This window comes from Cinclus cinclus, chromosome 9 (assembly GCF_963662255.1).
Source record: "Cinclus cinclus chromosome 9, bCinCin1.1, whole genome shotgun sequence".
Taxonomy (NCBI): domain Eukaryota; kingdom Metazoa; phylum Chordata; class Aves; order Passeriformes; family Cinclidae; genus Cinclus; species Cinclus cinclus.
Window position 1 is genome coordinate 13712856 of NC_085054.1, and position 23422 is coordinate 13736277.

General features: G+C 45.8%; 1 protein-coding gene across 1 annotated transcript in view; it reads left to right on the plus strand.

Moving 5' to 3' along the window:
• CFAP65 (cilia and flagella associated protein 65) overlaps positions 1-20928 on the plus strand; it is a 30324-nt gene extending 9396 nt beyond the window's left edge. Inside the window, exons 11-32 of the mRNA XM_062498411.1 lie at positions 462-599; positions 1489-1734; positions 2156-2380; positions 2621-2773; positions 3987-4152; positions 4687-4815; positions 5321-5540; positions 6468-6596; positions 6879-7055; positions 7724-7790; positions 11118-11228; positions 12011-12202; positions 12897-13055; positions 14368-14508; positions 14948-15064; positions 15654-15791; positions 16286-16351; positions 17975-18189; positions 18569-18718; positions 19233-19490; positions 20159-20297; positions 20869-20928. Of these exons, the coding sequence (XP_062354395.1) occupies positions 462-599; positions 1489-1734; positions 2156-2380; positions 2621-2773; positions 3987-4152; positions 4687-4815; positions 5321-5540; positions 6468-6596; positions 6879-7055; positions 7724-7790; positions 11118-11228; positions 12011-12202; positions 12897-13055; positions 14368-14508; positions 14948-15064; positions 15654-15791; positions 16286-16351; positions 17975-18189; positions 18569-18718; positions 19233-19490; positions 20159-20297; positions 20869-20928 (3396 nt within the window). The remainder of the gene's footprint in view (positions 1-461; positions 600-1488; positions 1735-2155; positions 2381-2620; positions 2774-3986; positions 4153-4686; positions 4816-5320; positions 5541-6467; positions 6597-6878; positions 7056-7723; positions 7791-11117; positions 11229-12010; positions 12203-12896; positions 13056-14367; positions 14509-14947; positions 15065-15653; positions 15792-16285; positions 16352-17974; positions 18190-18568; positions 18719-19232; positions 19491-20158; positions 20298-20868) is intronic.
• Positions 20929-23422: the final 2494 nt, after the last annotated feature.

The window sequence follows — 23422 nt, forward strand, 5'->3', positions numbered from 1 at the left end:
TCACCAAAGGAGGAATTACTATGAATTACTGCACTGTAAGTGTAGATGTGAGCCTGCACAACAATGGTTATTGTGGCCTGGGTGATGGGCAATAACTTGGTCTTTGTGTCTGGCCCTCCACAAGTAAAGCTGCTGAGGGCACTGTCACTCTTCTCCCAAGTGATATAGGAATCATGTTACACAAGTCTGCAGTTACAGGAGATTTAGCAGCCAGAAATGTCCTGGTAAGTGAAACTTAGAATTTGCAAGTCTCTCTCTCTTTGTTTCTCATCTGGTACTGCTCAGTCCTTCCTCTCTGAATATGCCAATTCCTAAGCCCCAGGGATGTCATTGAACAAGCAGCTTCTTGAGATAGTATATGCACTTGGTCTCTTCCAACTCAGATTAATCTGTGGTTCTGTGAAGGCACATTGCCACACTCCCTTCCTGCACACACTGTGCTATCCCTTGTGTGTCTGCAGGTGATGAGACACTACACCAACATTGAGAATGATGTCACCATCTGTCCATCGTGGTGCCTGACTGTGAGGCTGAGAGCACACACATATGAAGAAAAACGGGAGCACTTCATTCCACAGTACATCCTGGATGTCCCCAAAGTGTGTAACTGATTGACCTTTGGATCTTTGCAGAGACACTGAGTGTTTGCCTCTGAACTCTTTACTTTGTCTCCCACTGCACTGAGATGGTGTCTTTGGTGATTTCTGATGGTGTGGAGGCTCCACAGAAGTGGTACAAAAGTAGTATGCTGTTTCTTCTGCATTAGCTTCACAGCCCCCACCAAGTCAGCTGTACTGACATCTCATTAGCTCTGAGAGAAAGCTGCTGGGATCACCTTCTTTTCTGTTTAGGTGGACATAGGCACTAACAAGGGTGTTCAGTCCCCTCCAGGAGCCTCAAAAAATCTGCATGCACTTGGGCAAACAGAATCCTCACTTAGAAGAGAGAAGTGGTTGTAAGATAGAGAGAAAGGTTCTCTCTTGCCCCCTGCTGTTTCTGTACCACAGTAAGGTGTTTTTCCTATGAGTTAAAGTGAGATCTGATCCTAAGAAGTAAGAATAGTCTTGAGAACCTTTTATAAAATCTTCTCAGCTAATCTAGGCCATGCAGCCTTTGTTTGATATGGATGAACTGGAGCAAATTCTTGCCTGGTGGAATTCTTTGTGCAGGATGTCATTATCCATGCAGAAACTGCAGGCACCAGCAAGCAACTCACTTACTGGATGGGCATAAGGCATGGAGTGATGGGAAATAGCTTCACCCGTCCCATGAGCCCATGAGGGCCACTGTGGGAAGAGAAAACACCATCATTTGTGTACCCTTGGGTGGTTTCATTTCTTTTCTTGAAAAGAAGCAGTTAGAAAGTTCTCCATAGACTCAGGATAGTGCAGTGCTAATTGGAACCTGGAACTGAATATAGCAAAAACTTTTTCTTTAAGCTGGTTTTTAAACCCAGTGAAAACAACCCTTCTTGCTTGTCTCCACCAGACTTTTCCTCCTGTGGTTTGTGGCACTGATACCTACTGCAGCATGCTGTTGTCCAACACAGGCACCTCTTTGATAACCTTCAGTGTGAATTCAACTGCTTGTCCCTCTGTTTTGGTCAAGCCCAGCTCAGGACACATCATTCCAGGAGGCCACCAGATTTTCTTTCTCTCCACTCACCCAGTTAACACAGTCTTTCAGCAGCATGTCCTGCCTTTGGAGCTGAACTCTTATCCTGCATACACCAAGGTAAGGAGAGGGAAATGGAATATGGTGAACAAAGTTTTGTTCCCTTTTAGTCTTCCCTTTTCACAGTGACTTGCACTGTGATGCCTATTACATCTCCTAATGGTTAGTTTGGATTTTTCCCTTTGGAAACAGGAATGAAAGAATATTTTCAACATTTAATATGGAGTCAACATTGCAGAAAGAAGGCCTTTGTGGTGCCAAATATTCTGTACTCCTTGTTCCTTTAATTTCCATCTCTTGGAATACACTGTATTATGCTAAGGGTCCAACTTGACAGCACAGCCTAAAGCCCTTCTCCTCCTTATTAAAATCCAGTTTGTTCTTGCTTCTGTCTTGGAGGTTCTTGGAGGTGCTTCTGTCTTTGCAAGAGGTAGCTGAGACTTCTAGCTAATGTCTGTTACTTTTTCTCTTAATTCCACAGAAAACTGTACTCCAGAGTTGTGGGCAGTCTCTTCTTTTACTCTTAGAAGGTGATGGAAATCTCTACTTCAAGCCTCTCCATATAGGGACCTCCTCTACACGAATGTACACCATTAAAAACTGCACAAGGCTACCCATGGTTTTCACATGGAGGATCCGTCAGTCTGACAGCAAGATCCTGTCTGTCAGCCCCGCTGCAGGGATCCTCCAGCCCTATGAAGCCATGGTAAGTTCAACTTCTACCAAAGTTGTATTGCTCCTTGCAATACAACCTCAGCCTGGCTTTGGATATCTGGATGTTCATTCCCAGTGTGAATCTTTGACACAGATGGAGGTAGTGTGTCTGTAGAGAACTAGGTTAGCTATAATGGAGAAAGGGGATGTGCATTAAATGCAATTGTTGAGCTGTTTGGGTTTATCTCTGGACTAAAGCTCCTGTGAGCACTCTTCCATCTTGTGATTGCAGGCTCAAGCATGGACTTTTACTCCTGACAAGGAAACCAAATATCTGCTGCGAGCTATGGTGTTTGTGAAGTGGAAAAGTCCAGATCCCCTGTCTCCCAAAGGTGTCCATTATGTCTTACGGGTCATTGGAGAAGGGGCACTGGGCACCATCTGGGTAAGGAGCAGGAGAACACTGAGTAGTAGTAGGGGGACTAGGGTGGGATGGGGGTCTTGGACTTTCCCTTTTTGCACAATCTGCACTGAAGGCAGCCAATAAGGATTCACAGCAAAACTCCCAGACCCCTGTTTCCAGTGAAAATGACAGTACTCATTCTTGTGGCCTAATGGCAACATGTTGTAAATGTCCTTAACAAATCCTCTGTTCCAGACTAAAGCAAGCAAACCATTTGCCTCCTTGGGAATCATGGTTCTCTCCTCTTATTCTGTTTGCCCATGTCTCCATTTGTTCTGATGTTACTCTGATTTCTAAGTGTAGTGGACCTTTTGAAGTGGTATACAGTACACTTCCACCTGGCTTTCCTCCTGTTATCTGCAGGTCTGTGCAGCCACTTTCATTTTTACTGAGGTTTCATAATGACCCGAGGTAAATAAAGTAATACTTTGTAAGCCATTGCCCCATGTTAATCATGCTGATTGATGGGTGATAATGTCTTTGAGGTACTTAGTAATTATAAATTGTATGTGAGTGCACAACTAGCTAAAAGAGACAGGGACTCTTTAAGCAGTCACAAAAGGGCCAGCAAGGCCTGAGTGCAGCTGGCCAGCTAGTGTTCTCACAGCCCTGAATATGCTCCATCCTACCCACCAAGCAGCCTAAAAAACAGCAGGAGATAACATTTGGTGGAGGGATTGAGTGCCTTGCAGACCTGTTCCACATTTTATTGTGCTCCAACTACCTGAAAGGAATTTGTAGCAAAGTGGATGTTGGTCTCTTCCCCTGAGTAACAAGCAATAAGGCAAGAGTAAATGACTTAAAGTTGCACTAGGGGAGGTTTAGATTGGATACTTGGAAAAATTTATTCAGGAAAGGGGTTGTCACTCATTGAAATGAGCTGCCCAATGAAGTGGTTGAGTCATCATTCCTGGAAGTATTTTAAAAGATGTGTAGCTGTGGTACTCAGGGACATAGTTTAGTGGTGGTCTTGGCAGTGTGAGGTCAATGGCTGGACTCAATGATCTTAGAGATCTTTTCTAATCTTAACAATTCTATCTCCTAGGGTATGCTAGGTCCTACACAAAGCAGGAAGTCCTTTGCACTGCACTGCATGTGCCAAGTGATCAAGATGTGGTGAGATAAGTGATGGCTACACTCAACCACTATGCTTGACATGTTAAAGTGACCTCAGCATGGTGGGTTTGTATTCCAGGCACAAAAGGAGCATCTGGACCTTGGAAATGTTCTAGTTGGTGATCAAAAAAGCTGCAGCATTGTACTGCTAAATGATGGGATCTGTACTCTGAATTACATCCTCAGTGTGGAACAGCTCATCACAGGGCCCCGTGCCCCTGAGGAGGTCCGCAGCGATCCACTGGGTACTGTAAAGGAATTAGCATGGGACAGGACCTTAGTTTTCCTCTCTTTTCTCCAAAATTAATCTAGAAATAACATGGAGGTTGAACTGCTTGCTGGCTGGTTTGCACTGATTCTCTCAAACCTTAGGTTGTCTGCTCCTTTTCTATCTTGCTGGAAAATAATCCAGAGTCCAACAATTAAAGTTAGACCAATCTGGACCTTGAAATAAGATAGAATTTCCCAGATAAGGAAGTTAAATAAAGAACCTTACCAGAAGAAATGTTGGAGCTCAGCTCTTAGCTGCCTTTCTAGAGGATCTCTGGTTGGGAACTTCCCTGTTCTTTCCTGGCCAGAGGCAATCTGGATACTCCCAATGAGCTGCCTACAGTTGTACTCTGGAAGTCCCAAGTTCAGCACCTGAAGCTAATCCTAGCAATTAAGCAAGGTGTTGCAGTGGCTAGAGTGCAGGTAGACTTAGTGATCTGTTTGCCACAACATGTGTGGTGTAAGAGACAGTAATGCCAAGAGCTCATACCACCTCTTGTATCCTACAGCTCTAGAGCTGGAACACTCCAGAGGAAAAATCCCTGCAAGATCAAAAGCTTTTGTCCAAATAAAAGTCAGGCCAGCCCGTCGGCTGCATTACACCTGGTCAATCAAATATGCTCTTTGCACACCCAGAGGTGAGATGGATGTTTTGGGATGTTCAGAAGTGGGGGACAGTGTTTGTAAAAGAAGAGACTAGCAAGACAAGGGGTTTTCAGCTTGGGAGGTGAAAAATGTAATGCCGTATGAATGATAGGGAGAAGACAAGATTAACTGTTTATGATTTTTCAGTGTGAAAAAGGGGCACTTCATAAAATTATTATGCTGTAGGCTTAAATTAAAAAAAGAGTTTGTTCACATAGTGCAAAACTAAATTGTGTAAATACACTGTTGAAAAGGATCACATTCATAGTCTTTTGGTGATGTCTAAATGCAAAAGTCAAAGTAGAACTAGGAGTCAGTGGTTTAGGGGTTTTGAGAAGCTGCCAAAGAAAAGACTATGTACACGGCCCATTCTTTCTTTGTTTCTTTGTTTCTTTGTTCTTGGTAGGGCCTCTTTCCCATTTGCTGCAGTCAAAATGACCCAGGCAGCAGCCCCTTAATGGTGCATGACTACTTTTTGGTGTTTCTTTTTCTCCCAAGCTGCAGATCTTGTAAGCACAAAAGCACAACCCCTCTGCTGCATTGTAGCAACAGGCGTTTACCCAACTTTGCGCATCGCAGACGCTTGTACAACAGGGATTGCCAGCAGCATCAGCAAGTTGCATCTCTGGAAGCTCTTCTCCTTGGACACACTGAATGAATTCTTGGAGCGAGACCCAGCTCCTGGTGAGCTCACCTACAAACTTCCCACAAGGCACAGGTGAGATGAGGAAATGGCTCAGAGGATCTCTGAGTCCCTTGCATGAGCCAGAGAGAGATGCTATGGTTTATTGGCATGTGTTGTGGCTCCATGATACGTGGCACCCTGTTATTCTGTCCTAACTGCTTCAGGCAGTTGCTTACCTCCCCTTCTCTGCTTAAGCTCCCTTGAAAGGAGCCTGAAACAGAGGATAATTTAATTGCAATGGATCTCCAAAAGTCTCTGGTGTAGCCCCTTGCTCAAAGCAGGGACATACAGATCAGGTTGCCCAGGGCCTTATTCAGTTCAATGCTGAATATATCTGAGGATGGAGAAACCACAGCTTATCTGAGCTCCTGTTTAACAAATTCCATGGTAAAAACCTTTTTCTTATTATCTCATCAGAATATCTTGTATTGCAACTTGTGGAGTTGCCATCCCTAAGCCCTTGCTTCATAAAGCTGAACAAATCCAGGTCTTTTTGTCAATCCTTGTAATTATAGAATGGTTTGGATTGGAAGGGACCTTAAAGATCATCTAGTTCCAACCCTTCTGCCATGGGCAGGGGTGCCTTCCACTAGACCAAATTCTCAGAGCCCCATCCAGCCTGGCCAATGTGCTCCAGCTCTCAGCCATTTTAATGGCACTCCATTGGGCCTGCTCCAGTATATCAGTGACTTCCTTATGCTGTGGAGCTAAAGAGAGTCTTCAGGCTAACCAGGAGTCTCTTGTGTCATTCACTTTAATTAGACATACATAAAAGTTTTTTAAAAGAAAATCAGAAGGTCTGCCTGATATCCAGTATCCTTTCTCTCACAAGGGCCAAGAACATAAGGTCAGACAAGAATTATAAGGAAGATAGCCAGTGTAGAATGACCTTTCCCCATCATGCCCTGATGACCTTTCCTCCTGTTTCAGTTTAATATCTTCTTTCTCTCCTGTGACCAGCACATGCTTGATCCCTCCAGTGTATACACCTCTCCTGCTGGATTTTGACTTTGGGTCTGCCCCAGTAGGCTCAGAGCCTACCCTTGTGATGCTTCTGCTGGAGAACAAGGGTGTGGTACCTGTGGACTGGTAAGCAGTGCTCACTGGAGCTCAGCCTTCTTTTTTGGGGACTGGAAGTGCTCAAAGGGCTGTGAGAAATTTTCAGATTAATATGGTGGGTTATGTAGGTACAGCTGCAGCTGAGGTCTCTTGGTGAATCTGGGTGGGGAGGCGATCAGGGAGCTGCAGATCAGACCTGACGAAATGTGATGTGGCCACCAGCTGAGCTAAGCCCATTTGGATTGAATATGCTGACCATAGCCCTGGGGAAGTTGCATATCCTTGTTGCTGACCAGCTGATTGATTCCCTAGGGCCTTCTTGTTTCCTTCTGATCAGAAGATAAACATGGAGCACTGGGCAGAAAATGCTGACTTTACCCCCCAGGAGCTGCACCAAATGAGAATTGAGGATAACCAGGTCTTCAGTGTGTCCCCAAAATCAGGAACACTTTTTCCAGGACAGGAGAAATCTGTCCAGCTCTCACACAGGTGATGACAAGTATCTGTTCTTCAAAGCTTCATGTTGTGTACCAGAACAACACATGCCATCAGTCCCTTGAGTTTCCATGCTTGATTTCCTTCTTCATGACATGTTCCTCAGCAGAGGTTGGGCAAGTAAAAAGCTCCTGAACATGTCCAGGTTCTGGACCCCACAGAGCTTGTCTTTCTCAGGAGAATGTTTTAATGTACTTTAACACTGAAGCGCAAAAGGCATTTAGTATGACATACTGGGGACACTGGTCTGCCTTGACCTGACAGTTGAGGAGATGAACAAGATGCTGCACTTCCTATGGTTTTGATTATGTAGTGATATTTTTGTCATCAGCTAGAGTTGCTAGCCTTTGCGTGCCTGTATGAGGTATGAAGAAAGATGAACACTTCCCCTTTTAAAGCAGGCCATATCTGGAAGTACTGTCATTTTGTTGGTGTAGAAACTTGCATCCGTAAATAGGTGTATGACTAAAATCAACATTGTATTGCTCATTTCCACCCAAACACAGCTGGGTTCCCCCCTACCTCCCCGGGGGCCCTTATGCAACAGTGACTCTTTAGCTGGGAATTGAATTGTCTCTAATGTTCTGCATGACTCTGACTCTCTCATACTGGGCACAAGGTTGATTTCTACTGTTTTCCTCTCTCTCCTCTTTCACTACTAGACATGATTTCATTGGCACTGATCGCCTCCCTGTACTGCTGAAGATTTCCTATGGCCATGAGGTTCTGGTAAGATAGCAGGTGTCCCTTCCTTCCATTTACAGAACAACAGCATGTAGGACCTGAATTAAGAGGTATTTTCCCCAGAAGTTGCATAGTGTACAGGAGGCTGTGGCCTTCCCCTGGAATTTGCACTAGACAGGCAGTAACAGAGGGCCAAGCAGAGACATGAAAACAATGTCCTGATAAACACGTGGTTCCAGCACAGAGTGATGTGGGCAGTGCACTGGCAGAATGGGGATGTTGCATCTGCTGTGTTCTTCAGCAAGAGTAGTATTATTTATTTATTTATTTATTATTAACCTTTGTGCTTTATTAATGGTGTTAGTGCAGAATTGCTTCTTCCTTCAAGAAAACTTTAAGTCCAAAACAGCCTTCCCAGGTTTTACAGTCCCTGCAAGTTTTCCACAGTCTGGTGTAACTCATGGTCAGGATTCCTGTGCATGTTTCCCCTCATTCCATCTGCTTCGCTGTGAGTTGCTCCATGCAGTTCCTGGAGTTCAGATCTACAGCTCATCCTGCTTCTCTCCTGTGCAGCATTCCTGAATCTCTCATCTCATCAATCCTCCATACAGTCACCCCACCCCCCCCACCCCCCCCCCCCCCACCCGCCGTGCCCAGAATGTGCTTTTCTCCAAATATACCACCTGCTGTCATGGTAGTTTGGGAATGCACAGGGTGGCAGAGCATCTTCCAGCTCTGCAGTTATGGGCTCCTTCCCCAGGTCCAGAAGATATTCCCTGGGTTCCTGGTTGGCTGCAGCCTTTGTCCACCCACTTATTTCTCCTACCAATGATAGAGGAGATTCTTAGTCATCATTCCTGCTTTGCTGCTTTCTAAAGCATCCCAGAGTTGATCTGTGGTGTGTTTTCCCTGAGCATCTCCTCAGGCTTGGAACTAATTTCTGTCTTTCCCCCTCTCTCAAACTGTCAGTTAGAGTCAAAGTCACCTTGTGCTCTGCCAAGCACCACTCATGCCCGGCTGAGCCTTCCTGTCTGTCTCTGAAGTGTCCTATGAGACCATTGTGTTCACACATCTCTTTTATTTTTCTTTTCTTTCAGGACTGTTGTCAGCTGAAATTCCAACCCTTTGACCAAGCTGTCCAAACAGTGGCTTAACTGTGCCTTCCCTCAAAGCCCTTGGACAGGCTCCCTGTACTCTGCCTGCCTGGCACAATCCTGAGAGTGACTGTGAGCCTTTCACCAGTTGGCCAGTGAGGGAAGAGGCTTTGGAACACCAGAAGACTATAAGGCATACATCCTCTCTTGCCAGATAGCCAGTGGCTTTGGTTGCTACCAGAGGCCACCACCCTCCCTCATGCTGTCACTGCAGAAGGGGCTAGAAAAGCAGGGGATGCCCTGGGGATGAAAAGGTCCCTTGGTACCCTTGAGCTTCAGCAATAGGAGCTGTAGAAGCCAGTCCAGAGACATGGAGCAATGCAGGTGCCTGCAACCTGCAGAGATGCAGTGCCACTACTGAACTGCTGATATTGGAAAGTAGGAGTGGGAGATGCTGCTTCTGCAAAGAGGGCAGCTGAGGGACTGAACACAGTGTTCCTGCTTTTCTTGCAGTCATGGCATGAAGTGCACAGAGTTTCCAGCTCCTGTGGCAGAAACTGCCCTAAGTGTGCTCACATTCCAGGGCTGAGCAAATCCTCACCTGTGTTTCTGGTGAAATGTAAGACTGAATGTTCTCAAAGCTCCGAGTTCATTTGGCCAGGCAGAATTTGCAGTCCCCAGGAGTTTTAATAGGAAAAGCCAGGCCAGCTGCATGTCTTGCAGGCTGATTCACAGAATTCCCTGAAGAGCAGGGCTGGATCCCAAGGAGAATCCCTGAGCACACAGGTTTTATAAACTGCAAGTGTTTGCACTTCACTTCATAGCTGCTAGCTAGGTATTGTGAGATGTTATCACCTGCAGCATATGTTCTCCTGGCAGCTCTCCTCCCTGGGGAATCTGGCATCCCCTGGCATTCATCTTATGCTCTTTGGTCTTCACTGTGGTGAGAAGTCTATGCACTCTAGGAGAATTGATTGCAGCAGGTCTTCACTTTCCTCCATTTGTCTCACTTTAACTGGTAATCCTCTGAATGTCATATCCTGTGTCAAATGCAAACTGCTGACAGTTTTTCCTGAACAGTTCTGGTCTGCTGGAATGCAAGGTGGCTTTTTGATTGAAGTTGTATAAATAGGTGTTTCACTCCCAAAGTTCAGGGAGGTTCCTTTTTTTCCCTTGAAGTTTGAAAGCAAAGCTTTTTGTCTTTCCCCTACTTTCACTTCATCTGGCAAGCTGTGGTTCTCAGCTGGCTGAATATTCATGTAGTGCTTTGAAAAGATCCCATGTGAGACCTTGCTAACATTGTATTTCTAGTTCTTTCTCTCTCCTAATTTTCTTATAGATCTGAAATGCAATGGGTTTTTTAAAAGGACATGTCATTCTCTGCTCTTTTTAAAGCAGCTGATAAGTATCTCCTGCAGGTGTCTATCTTTCCAAATATTCTCTCTGTCTTTTACACATATATTTTAAAAATAGCCATGCTTCAGGCTTAATGTACTGTGAATTGCAGCAACTTGGCTCCCATTGGCTCATGCAGAGACATTACTAGGTAACTGCTTTGCAGCCTCTCCCCCAAAGCAGACAGCTCAGGGGTACTTCGGGGTGATCCTGCAGAAAACAGTGTATTGCTAGTGCATCTTCAGCCTGATTGTGACTTTCTCAAAATGCAGGAGCCTTTGTGAATTCAAAATCCTTTCTATGAAATATCTCTGAAAATCTCTGCACTTTGCTTGAAGTGCCCGGCAGCTGCTTTGCCAATAGGATACTGTTGATCATCACTTGATCACTTAAAGTTCAGCTGGGATCTTCTTGATTTTGGACTTACTTCCAGCTTTTGGACTACTGGACACATTCTTGGAACATTCTAGAGGATGACATCTAGATGGTCCTTTCCAAGAGGAGGCCATTATTTACCAAAATCCTGTCTTTCCAAAGTATTTGGCTGTCACAGCTGCATACTCTCCTATGTACAGTCCAGACACTTTCTTTCATGGAGAATTTCCACCATACACTTGCACAGTGAAACACTGATGCTGATGCCTAGCATAGCAGAGAGAAAAATACATTCTTTCTGATACAAGAAGAGAACCTTTCAGAGGAAATCTGGAGTAGGTTCTCCATCTCCTTGATTTTTTTCTTAGGACACCCTATCCTGGTATTACAAATTTAAGTTTGTAACTGTGTGGCCTTCATTTTGCAAAGTACTTCAGAGTCCTTGTGCAGTTGTTAGTGATGGAACCAAGGCCCTGTGAGAATGTGACTGCATTTCTTTCCACTGTAGCTGACCTTCAGTGGTGTGACAGTGGAACATGACCAGCGGTATGTTCATTTTGCATCCACTAAGCACCTCTTCGCACCCATTGCTGTTGGACGCTCCCACCCCCCAACACAGGTGAGCATCTTGTAGCCAAACCCAGCAGCAAGCATAGGGAAGGAGCTAGTACTACTGTATCCCAAGGACAGGCAGTGTCTGAGGCAATTGTCAGAAAATGGAATGACCTCCATAGGAAAGCATCACAGGAGAACTTTAGGGATAGTTCTAGGCAGAATTTGGAAATGGCTGCTGGGATGGCAGCAGGGGAAGTGCTTCTCACCATTGACAAAATTTGGTGTTCACTCTAATCAGAATTCTTATGAGGTGTGTTGGGCTGTTCACTTACTTTCTTGCATTGCATCTGAGTGAAAACTTGCCTAGCTGCTCCAAGTACTCCGGAAATAAATCCTAATTAGTTTTTTTTAGTAAATTAGTTTAGCTTCCTTAAACACTTATTCAGCAAAAAAGCAATTTTGCTTCTGTTCTGCCTAATTTACTTGGGAAATGAACAAGTCTGAATTGAATTAAGATCACTTTAATACAAGTGATTTTGCATTTTAAGTAATCCGCTTTACAGTGATCCCTTTAGCTAATCGATATTAATTTTCCCCTAGTGTGAATTGGCAGGACACCATTTGGACAGGCACTTTGGTTATCAATGTACATGTGTGGGGATAAATCTTCAGCACAGTTGTCTGTCAGAGCCTCAGTGTTAAATCTTGATAATATGAGGTCTCCTCATTCTTAGGATATAAGCTTGTTGATTAAATATTAATGCTTATCAGCATCCTCTGGGGAAGTGTTAACTAGTTTAACTTGTACCTGGTATAATAAGTACTGCTCTTTCTGACTCACTTCAGATTTATACACTCTACAATGGTGGCTCCATGCCTGTGACATTTGAGGTTCAGCTGGACAGCATTGTGAAGATGCAGGAGAAGAATTTTCAGCATCCTGTGTTTGTCTGCCTAACTCGTAGAGGAGAAATTCCCCCGGGTGAAACAGGACACATTGAGTGGATCTTCTCACCACTGGAAGCTAAAACATACATGGTAAGAACCTCTTCATGACTGAAAGAAACAGGTTTTGTTGTTGACCTAAAATTATTTAGGTCCTTATAGTGCTACAGCTGAATTGAGCTCTATGCTTCCAAGAAGCAAAAGAGTCTTGAGAGCAAATGAGTGGCTGGTCTGGTCTGGAAATGGAGTATATAAACTTGTGTCTACAACCAGAGTCATCCCAGTATATATTTTTCAAGGATCAAAAAGTAACTGGGTATATCAATAGCATCTGTTCAGATCTGTGGCCTTCAAAATTCCCACCAAAGACACTGAAATCAGTGTCTTCTATCATTGCAGTGTATGCTTCTGCAAATCTCTGGAAACAGCCTTCCCAAAGACCTCTGCTCTGGGATGCAGCAGGCAGGCAAGGCCAGAGCTGTAGCATTAATGTTGCTTCAGTCTGTGGTGAATGCATGGATAGATAAATAAATAAATTTAACTTTAAAACCTTTGCTCCAAGAGGGAGTCTCCATCCATCTCATACTGTAACTGGCTAATTGACTACTTAACTAGCTTTCCTGGGCTAGTAGGAAAGGCCAAGGCCTGAAAGAGCAAAGGAGACTGGTTTTGTCTTTATCCATATGTGGCTTGTATTTAGACCTGTCCATTTTCAAGTATGCTAGCTTATTGCATATCTCTCCCAAATAGGACTCTGGACTTTCAACTTTTATCTTGTCTGAGGCAGGTTGATGTTCTCATCCACATCCTGGATGGTGAGTCGACCCAGATTACTTTCCAGGGAGTAGGCTACAATCCAAGTATTATAGGAGAGGCTGCCACATCCAGACATTTTTTTTCTTCTGCAGTCATTCCAGGTTCTGCCAAGCTAACTGTGCCTGGGCAGGTAAGTCTAAGTGTGGGATATGGGCAATATTATCAGTCCAGATATGTGTGAGAGAGACTGAAATATACAAGTGTCACCATCTTGCAGTAGTATGTGTTGCAGAAGAATTCATTTGCCATGAGATAGAATAAGATATTTCCCTTCTAGCAGATGATCTAAAGCTTAACTCATGGAAGCCGAAATGTATCTTCCTTCCAGCTTGTAACTTACATAGCTATTAGAACAAAAATGGGTTTGGGTTTGTTCATGTACTAATTTTTTTTCTTAGAAGTTACCTCCCATCACAGCTGCCTTTCTTCTGTGCAGCTACAACACCTTTTTCTTTGCTAAATCATTCTCAAAAAGACCATTGTACTCATTCTGTACTCAGTCAGGGCTTGGCTGCCACCATTTCCCAGCCAAACTGAGGTGATTCATAGCCTGAATGCTGACAGCAGGATGGACACCTCTTCAGGCACATGCAGAGGAATGCACTTGTTTGACCTGCTGCTGGCTCAGCAGGAGCTTGTCTGGCCTGGCTAGAGCTGGCCTGCCAGCCTGGACAATCTGTTAAACTCACCTACGCATCCAAGCACAGTGAATGAGCATTACAAAGCAGCAGCAGAGGCTTTCTCTTGGCAGGTAAAGGATTCAACCTGTGTGATATTAGCATGGAGCACTAGCATTCCTTGGAACCAGTCACAGCTCCACGTGCTCTTTGCTTCCAGCTGGGCAGTTATATTCCCGAGAACAGCAAAGAGAAGATGATTGAAAACTGCCTCAGTGACAAAGAAGATGGCATTCTGCAAGGCTCTGTTGTCTAAAATGAAATTTCTTTCTCTAATGATTATTGTACTTAATTAGAGATTGCATTGTGCCTGGAGAATGGGACAAACTAGTAACATACTAGTATTAGGGATCAATTTCCCAAAACTCACAGTCAGGCTGATAGGGATTTTGCAGAAACACACACCTCGTGTTTCTCAACTGAAGTAGAAAAAGGCCTGGGCAAGTGCTGCAGACAGAATTGGGATCTTACTGGTCCTCTGTGCTCCTGATATCCTCTCCTGTCCAGCACCAGTGTTATGTCTTATTCACTGCTCACTCAATCCCACTGCAACACAGCTGGCCTTTTGATGTAATGTCATTGTAACCAGAGCAATATTGAGAGAATTGTTGCACTGTCTCAAGTTGTTATAATAAAGATACCTGGTTAATATTATCTGTGAATTGCTGGACAACTTAGAGATGACTGTATGACTCCCCTTCTCCAGTGTCTAGCACCCATCTTCCTTCCCTGCTGTTCCTTCTGGTTTCTCCTTGCTTCCTGCAGGCAGCCATCTTATCCCATCACAGGATTTGCCTTGGAAATATCCCAGACTGCACCAAAACTGGTCGACTTGTCTTTCTCAACAATATTTCAAAGAGCAAGGCAGTGGCATTTACCTGGCAGATAAGCTCCTGTAAAAAAAATGTGAGTCCTCTTTGATCTACAGCCTTCCTGCCCATCTCTATTGTGCCATGAAAGGACCTCACAGCTCCATTTTCAACAAGACACTAGAATCTAGGGAATTGGCTTTCTACTGGGTGATGAAAGGAAAAGTGAAGTCAAGGTTTAGGACAGGGGGAGCAACAGGAATTCAGAACAGAAATCTAAAGACTTTGGTGAGTTTATATGGAGCTGGAACTACAAAATGTGGTAACAAACCTCAGGACTCTCTCTACCAACAAAGGCCATGTTTGTTAGAATATATCAACTGATCAACTGCATCTCTCTCATACCACATACCTTTGAGAAGGAGAGGTGTGTTTCCTACAAAGAAAAAGCACACAGGAGGGTCCCAGGACAGTGAAACAGTTCCTTTGAGGTTTATTTTTTTTAAATTTTGTTCTCCCCCCACCCCTATGCCCAGGTGTTGGAGATTGCTCCAGAGTCAGGGGTTGCACAGCCTGGAGAGAGTATCCCCTGCTTCATCACACTGCAACCTACAAGATGTCCCTCCTTCTGCAGAATAAATCTAATGTGTGAGGTGAGACCCAAGAGGTACCTCTGTATTACCATGACCTGGGCATGTTATTGTGGTTCCCAAATGGCTGATCCCAGAAGTCAGGTGCCTGCTGCTTCCAGCTGAAGGAATCCTTCTTTCATACACACTTGTCATTCCTGAAGACACTTAGCTTCATCCTTCCTGATGCTTTAAGCATCTTTCTGTTTGTCTGTGTGGCTCACTAGATGAAGTATAATTGTGCAGTGTATGGCTTTATTAGGGGAACCCAGCTGCTAGAAGTGGTGGTTTGAATGGGAATGGCTTTCAGTGGATGCCAAAGACTTGAAATATTAAAAAAAAATTATTGCTGCTTTAATATTATTGAGGGCACAGACTGACAGTAGTGTCCCCCTTGACACTTCCCAGGTTTTCTTTGGCAAGAGAGTATATCTTCTCTGAGTCTTAAAACACCACTTTTTTTTCCTCTTCCTGCCACTGGAATACATGGAAAGCAAGTTGGTTGCTTTCTGGGACCTCCTGAAGTGGAGAAACAGGCATGGACTTGAGCCAGAGACTGTTATTTGCAACTCTTTTCTAGCCCTGCTCCCTTCAGTTATGGTTTGTTTCATAGGTGTACATCCAGGAGTCCCTGGTTCAGTATGAGAGGGACCTACATGAGTGGGAAAAGGAGAAGGAACGGCAGGCTGTGGAATTCACCATCACAGAGAAAGACCTTGGGTCTAAGAAGAAGCTAACATCACCTTCAGTGGTAAGTGCTCTCAAAAGCTTTCACCAACTTAGCTTGGCTCAAGAAACAGCAGCTAGTGGTGACGAGAAACGTTTGTTAGGAAAACCTAGGCAAATTGTTAAGAGGACATGTTAAAGACCTCAAAGTTGTTCTGTGGTTAGTGGAAAATGAGATCTTGTTTTCTAGCCAAGAATCATCTTACAAACTCTGAAATTGCTAGTGACCATCTGAAATTTTGGAGTGTATGAGAAGCCTTTAGAAAAACAAAGCCAGTGGCTCTGAAAACTAATGGTTGGATTTTTAACCATAAATAAACACTGGAGAGAAATATGTAGCTAGCAGTAAGAATGTGGTCTGAGTGAAGAATAGAGGATGAGATCATTAACTCTCAGCTGGCACAAAGTTTGAAAAAAAAATCCTAAGGTCTTGTTCTGCTCCATATCTTCCCCACATGGTAATTCTTCTTCCCTTTTTTTTTCCCCTTTTTTTTCTTCCCATCCCCTTTTTTTTTACAGAGGTTATCAGATTCTGCTCAAACAGAAAATATTCCTGAACCTTCAGCTGTGATCAGGAAACACAAGGTAAGTCAGGCCTGTCTCATTCGTGGTTGAATCAAACAGACTACTTTAGAAAAGAGGCAGATGCTGGATATGACAGTGTGGGAGTCTGGACAGAGAGCACAGCAGGATTTGTAGCTTCAAGGCTTTGGGAGACAGACTGTTTGGAGGAGCCAGAAGAATCAGACTGTCTGGCTGTATTCTCTGGCCAGTAACTTTCCAGCTGAGGTGAATGGGAACTGAAATTGGCATCAAACATGCACCCATGACTGAAAGGGGGAAAGGTTTCAAATAAGCAGAAAAGATGCACACAGACAGGGCAATCGGTACCTGTACTTGTTTCATTTGGGGGCCACAATGGAATGTGTGTCACAGCAGAAAGCATCAGGACCCTGACAGAATGTGGTGCAGACTTTGCCCTCACCTTAAGAAGAGCTGTGCTCTGTTCCTCAGGAGAAGCTGCAGGCAGGAACTGCCTTGGTTTAAATACACAGAAAGCTTTAAAGATCAATTTGCCTGGTTCATCAGTTTCCACTCAAGTGCACAACTACATGCACTGCTGTAAGACAGCTTTTCCAGCAGTGGTGGAAAGGTGTGAAACAAGGTCCCTGTGAGTACTCTGCAGAACTACCTGGGCCCAAAGGAAGAGCCAGCAGTGTGCTGTTGTAATGACAGGGCTAAAGCTAACCCAATTTGTTGAAAGATTTTGGGGATCTGAGGGGAGGCTGGGCCTGAGAGGATTGAGGCAACAAGGAGATGCAGCTTGTTATGTCAGAAATGCCACTGCAGTGAGTGCAGTGCTCCTGAGACCCCATGGAGTGCCTTTGCATGCCCCACACTGTTCTGTGTGGAGGAATCGGCTCAGGGCAACTCTAACTTGAACTGTTTGCCCTGTGCTGTTTGGTGTGATCAGTGGTGCAGGTCAGGGCATTCACTGGATGAGCATAAGGATGGCTGCAGAAAAGTAAAACAATTTCATATAGTCCTCTAGGGTTCGGACTATATGAAATTTGGACCCTGCTGTGTTTGTGTAAGGAGCAGTGAAGGCCCCTAGCCTCATTCCCAGAGTCAGGACATTCATGTTTCAAAGATCAATGAAGTCCTGTGATGCCTGAAGACTTCTCCAGATCTCAGTGGTGTCCTTCTGGCCCAGGCATCCTGATTACTGCTCTAAGAAACTTCCTCCAACCTGACTGCTGGTAATGCAATCCCAAGTTGGCCCATGTAGTGTGGCTGGAGTCAGTTTCTGGTTTCCCGTCAGTTTGGGGGAGGACAGTTTCCCCGTTCATTCTATCCACACACATCACTTCTCCGGCAGCACTCATGGTCTGGTGTGCTTGCAAAGAGCTTCCATGGTGATGGATTGGAGAACAACCCTAAGTATCTTAGGGAGACCCTGAAGCCCTGTTGACACTTGGGGCTGGCACACTGGGCAGTGAGTAGGGAATAGACCTGATCTTCACTATGGCTGCTCATGCCTGTCATCAGTACTGTCATCAGTACTGTGGTGCTAAGATCATTTTGACACCCAGGATCTGGTGGCTCTGCTTGCTGGGCTTTCAGTCCTCATGCCTGTGCTCAAACCTACACCAGCCTACTTGTGGCCAAAGGACAGCTATATGACTGTCACTTCTTTCTCTCCAACAGGTATTACGCCCTATTAAAAGCCACACTACACCCAGTCAGCCACCTGGACACACTAAGAAGGGGCTGCTGTTGGACAAAGATGCCAGCCAGGTGTGGGTCAAACCAGAACCTCCCACACCCTTGCTCTTACACGTTGATGTGTCAGCCAGGTCATATGCTATTGAGGACTTTCTCAGCAACTTCGCCTTGGATTTTCCCAGATACTTCTTGTCCCGGTAAGAGATAGAATTTTTTTGTGTTGGCAGCTTCATGTGAGCCAGGGCTGCCCATGCTCTGATATACACTGAACTTGGCACTATGCTCTGCTCCTCTCCAGTGCCTCAGAATTAGGTAAGAGGTGTCTTGCTTTCCCCAGCATTAGCTGACATGACCTGTTTCTCTCCCCACCTCAACTGTCTGAGCTCAGTATTCCTCTTTCATGACAGTGTCCCTGCTCCTGTCAAAAATATGATAGCTCCCACTCCTCCCCTGCTTACTTGTACTGCTTGCCTGCAGTGCTTGCCTGACATGCTGTTACAGTGCCAGGAAGGTGTTGGTCTTTGCGAGTTTGGTTCTGTAATGCTGCCACTGATGGAACAACTCCTCCTTTCCCAGCCCTTTCAGCCCCCAGCCCTCAGAGAGTGAATTTGTGGATGGAAGTAGGGACAGAAACAGGATGGAAATGGAGCCCAAATGGCTGTCCCTGGCTGCTGCTTCTAAACAGGAGCTGGAGGTGGTGACTGACATACTCACAGGTGTCATCAGGTGTGTGTCCCTTCACCCTTACCTAGTTTGGAACCCCTGTCCTCCAGAATGTGTGCAGCATGGCCAGCCCTCTCCTAATCCTAAAGGAATCTGTGCACTCTTTTTGGGAGAATGGGGGATCTGCCTGCCAAAGGATCTCTTGGGGACTATGAGCTCGAATCCTGGAGTGACAGCTAAGGCAGAGGCTTCCTCCCCAGCCAGCCCATCTTTCCAGAGTTCCCAGGTACCAGGGAACTCTACCTGTGATCTTGGAAACAGGTTGTATTGGGCTTGGAAACAGGCTATTCGGTTGGTGAGCTGTGCAAATGTAAAGAACCAGCACTGAGGAAACAGAGGTAGTTTCACTGGCTCAAGCCCTCTTGCTGCTTCCCTTAGACACAGAAAGCAAGAAGATACAGACCAAACACTGACATCAGTCGGTGGTTTCCTCTGATTTGTGGTGTCTTGTAATAATCCTCTGGGTCATACAGATAGCCAATTTGCTGGAATTTATCCTTTATTTTCCTCTTCCTAGAAGCCTCTTGGAGGATGGCCGCTTCCAGAAGTCAGTGAGAAAAATCCAGGATGAGCCTATTCCATATTTCTCCCAGTTCCAGTCTGCAAAATCAGCAGCGTTCCAGGACAGTAGACAAGACTCCACAATCCCCTCCAGGGTCTCTGCTTCAACAGATCTTGACCTCGAGAAGGATGAAGAGAGGGAAAAAATGAGTCAGGGAACCACTCCCGGTGATTTGCTGGAGTCTTGTGAGGCTTTTCACCACAAGCAGTTGAGGGAAAAGGAGATAATAAGTAGGTGAGGAAGAGCTCATACATAAAAGCCAAGAGCTGCACAGTCAAGAGAGCCATGGCAGCACACTTCTTGGCCAGAAATTCATTTCTCTTTCAGCCCTTCAGCCTTTCTGCTGGTGTATTCTGTGTTGTCTGGGTGGAAGTTGATGCTAGCCCACCTAGCCACCCTCTCCCAAATGTGGTTTGTGGGGACAGGTTTACTGTGTTTACCAGCCAGGATGCTGTTAGAGAATGATGTCTGCCTTCCTCTCAGGCAGTCCAGGCCATATTAGACATTAGGGTGCAGTATGTGCTTACCTCACCTTTTATTTTCACTGCAGTATTTCACCACTTTGCATTTACTGTGGCTGTTCCCTTGTACACTGCTACAACCTACAAGCATTATTAACTGATGGCAGCTACAGCACAGCTTGGAGGGAGAAACCAGTAAAACTGTATGACCCAGCTCTGTCTAAGGTCAGGGCCTGGCAGCAGCTGGTGACAGTTCTGGGACAAGGGTCAGCAAACCCTTGCTCAAGTCTTTGGTTCATTGGTCTCAGTGTGTAGGAAACAGTGTATGCTGTGCCTGATGATTCCTGGCAGGAGTCACAGCAAGCAGCCTGCCTTATCTGCTTTCTGATAGCTTTCCTCTGCTGTACTTCTGTTCTTCTAGGCAGCCAGTTGTTGGGAACCTTGTGGAGCTGGTGCTGGAAAACACACTACAGAATATCCTGATCGAAGCCAGCCGTGGGGAAGTGGTGCTGACAGCCCGGCCCAGGGTCATTGCTTTACCTCCCAACCCCTCCCGAAGGTAGCAGAGTGTATCTGTGCTCTGGTAGGGGCCAGGACCTGTCCTTAACATGTCAGGCTGAAGCACAGCCCATTTTCTAGACCATGTGGGTTAGCTGAATCCCTGGTTATCAATGCCAACGCTGCCTGTGCAAAACGAAGAATCCACTCTCAAAGAGTTTCCTCTCTCTTGGCTTGTCCTGAGCCACAGAGTAGAGGTGGTAACAGTACAGCCTTTCTGTGGACCTAAGACCCTCATGCAGTTCTGGGGCAGTGCCCTATGGATGAATGGCTGGCGTGAGGCACTGGAGAGCCTAGCACAAGGATGGTCCTTTGGGAAAAGGGGTCAAGGAGCAGGCAACACAGCCTCTGACAGCAGAAAGGGAGCAAAGCTTTCATAGTCCAAGGTGATGTGGGGTCTAGTTAGGTTGAGGGAATGGCCACTGGTGGGGAAAGTAGATTTGGACCTGAGTGAAAAGCATAAGGGTTTTCCTTAGCTTGGGCAGAAGTGCAGAGAGATATGGGATTGAGGGTTAATGGAAGAGGGCTGTTGGATGTAGATGTCATCTCCAGAGCTGCCATCTCTTCTTCAGAATCACCAACCTGGCACCCTCACCCTCCAGACCGTAGCTGCTGGGTATTGTGCTGCTTAAGCTCTTGAAGCACATCAGCTCTCTTCATTCATCATCTCTGTGATGTCCGGAGCAACTCAGACCCTACCACACTATGACCTCTCTGAGGGGGTATGTCCTGATTGTGTTCTCAGCCCCAATTTGAATCCTCTGACAACTCCACAGCAGAGTTCATGAGATCTCTCCTTTCTGTGGCTGGCCACATCATCAGAGAAGAACTCTGTGCTACAGGGAGCACATGGACAACCGCTATGACAATTCCCACTACCCTCAGTCTGTACCAGCTGAGAGGAATGGAATCTACTTTGAAATGTAGCTGAGGAAGTACTGACATCTGGGCAATGAGGTGATGACATCAGTAGGATGCAGGGACTAAATCCTCCTCCCCTCTTTGCTCCAGTGGCAGCTGCATGTTCCCCTTACAGTGACCAGCCTGAGGGGGCAGCTGCAGCACCATCAACACACACGACAACCCAATAAAAGCAACTTCACTTTTGACACTGACACCGTGTGTAACATACGCAATTCATGTGTCTGGGTTTGTGAGCCCTGAACAAGTTTTTTCCTTTCCAAACTGCAAGGCTGTCACCTAGGGAAGGGGATCCTCTGAGCCTTGGCTTGGCCTGGGGGATCCGTCAGGCTGCAAGAGGTGTCATAACAAAGGAGCAGGTTTGTCACAGCCGGGAGGTGGCAGTGTGAGTTGTGAGAAATCCCAGTGGACAGCACAGAACAGGCTGGTGCTGGGGTCCAGCTGCTACACCCAGGCAGGATCTACAGGAGGGGTGTGCCAGGCAGTGTGGCTGCTTTTGCAGCATCTGTCCTGTTCTGCCAAACTGCTATGGACTGTGCAACATGGGGCTCATGCAGCCACCCAACTCTGGCGAGGATGCAGCTTTGGTGTCCCCCTCCAAACCCTCATGCCTTGTTTCCCAGTGCCAGGACCCAGCCAAGACCAGAGCTGCATCTTCTTCCCTCTTCCTAAGAAAAGACTGTGCAAAAGGCACTGTGGAGGGCTTTTGCCTGGCTCATCAGAGGGCAGTTGCCTGCTGTGCCTGGGGTACTGCTCACCCAGCTTCACCCCAGCACTCCTCTCTGTGCAGGAGCCCTGCATTCATAACCGTTACTAAGCCCCAGGGCCAAGCTGTTCCTGTTGTCAGAGATACAGGAGAGGCACTGCCAGCTCCTGAACTCAACCTGAGTGCCTTGGGCCTTCACATGGGTCCTGGATCCTTCTTAGGACAAGTGTAAACCCTCTCCTCCCTTCCCAATACTCTGCGTGCCAGGTCTCCTATGTCACAGCAGTCTTTCTGTATTCCTCTGGGCTTTGGCTAGTGCTGAACAGGTAATACAGAACCACTTCCTTCCTCCATAGCTCAAGGCAGCAGCAGAGACTGGCTTTTTAGTCTACTTGGTCTGATTCTTCTTCATCCAGGTTTCTTGCAAGGATTTGCTCACTGCAGATGCTCTGTATTCCTGCAATAAAATTCCCAAATGGATAGCAAAGGCAGGGGCAGAAACCTCACTATTGCCTTAAAGCAGTTTGAATCCAGCTACCCAAGGGCAGCGTGGAGCAGTGAAGACAGGGTCAGTCAGTTTGTCCATCCTCTGACCTGCTGTGTGATCTAATGGTCTTTATGCTGCATCACTGCAGCTGCATCATGGCATCGAATACCTGGAGGAGTTATCATGGGAAATGCTGTGTTATTCTGGTGTAACACCCAAAACAAATGGAGAGAGCCTGAGTTCCATCAAACGTGCAGGGATTTTTTTTTTTTTTTTTGGGCATTATAACTATTCTCCCGACTTTCCTGTGCTCCCAGCCTGGAGCTGGAGAAAAGAGAACTCATACTGTACTTGCCTTTTGGGGCACTGTTAGAGGAAAATTTACTTGTTTGATAAGTATCACTCTAGTAGAGATCTCAAAGATGATACTTTAAACAACAGATGAGTCAGGGAAACAGATTTGAGAGCTATTTACACCTGTGAAAGAGAATTTTTTTTCTCTCAGCTCTTTTTAGGGGCTGTGAGATGGTGGTGTGTCACCTCTGTTGTAGGTCATCTCTGATGCTTGTCAACCAGAACCACTCTGAGTGCACTAAGCAAAGAGAGTAGCAGCTGTCACACACTTTTCTTTTTTATCCTCATCCTAAAGTATAAATACACCAGGGGCAGCCTCTGTCCCAGGTTGGGGAAATTCCCAATTCCTCTTCTCAGGCTGGGAACTAGACCCTGACCCTGGTTTTAGAAAACACTTTAATATGTGACAGAGCCACATCACTCTCCTGTTAGCAAAGAGAGACAGCAGCACTCCCAGATAGTGCTGGGTGTGAGCTCTGCATAGTGTGGAGCCTACAGTGTGGATGTTCTCACTTGAGGGCTTCTCTCATACTTTTGGGGCAATGTTGAGGTGAGGGGAGTGCAAAGATGTGCAAAGCTGGCAGGGAGGCACTTTCCTTTAGCACGAGGTTTTGTTGGTACCCACTGCCAAGAACCTGTGGGACTATAGTAGGCCCAG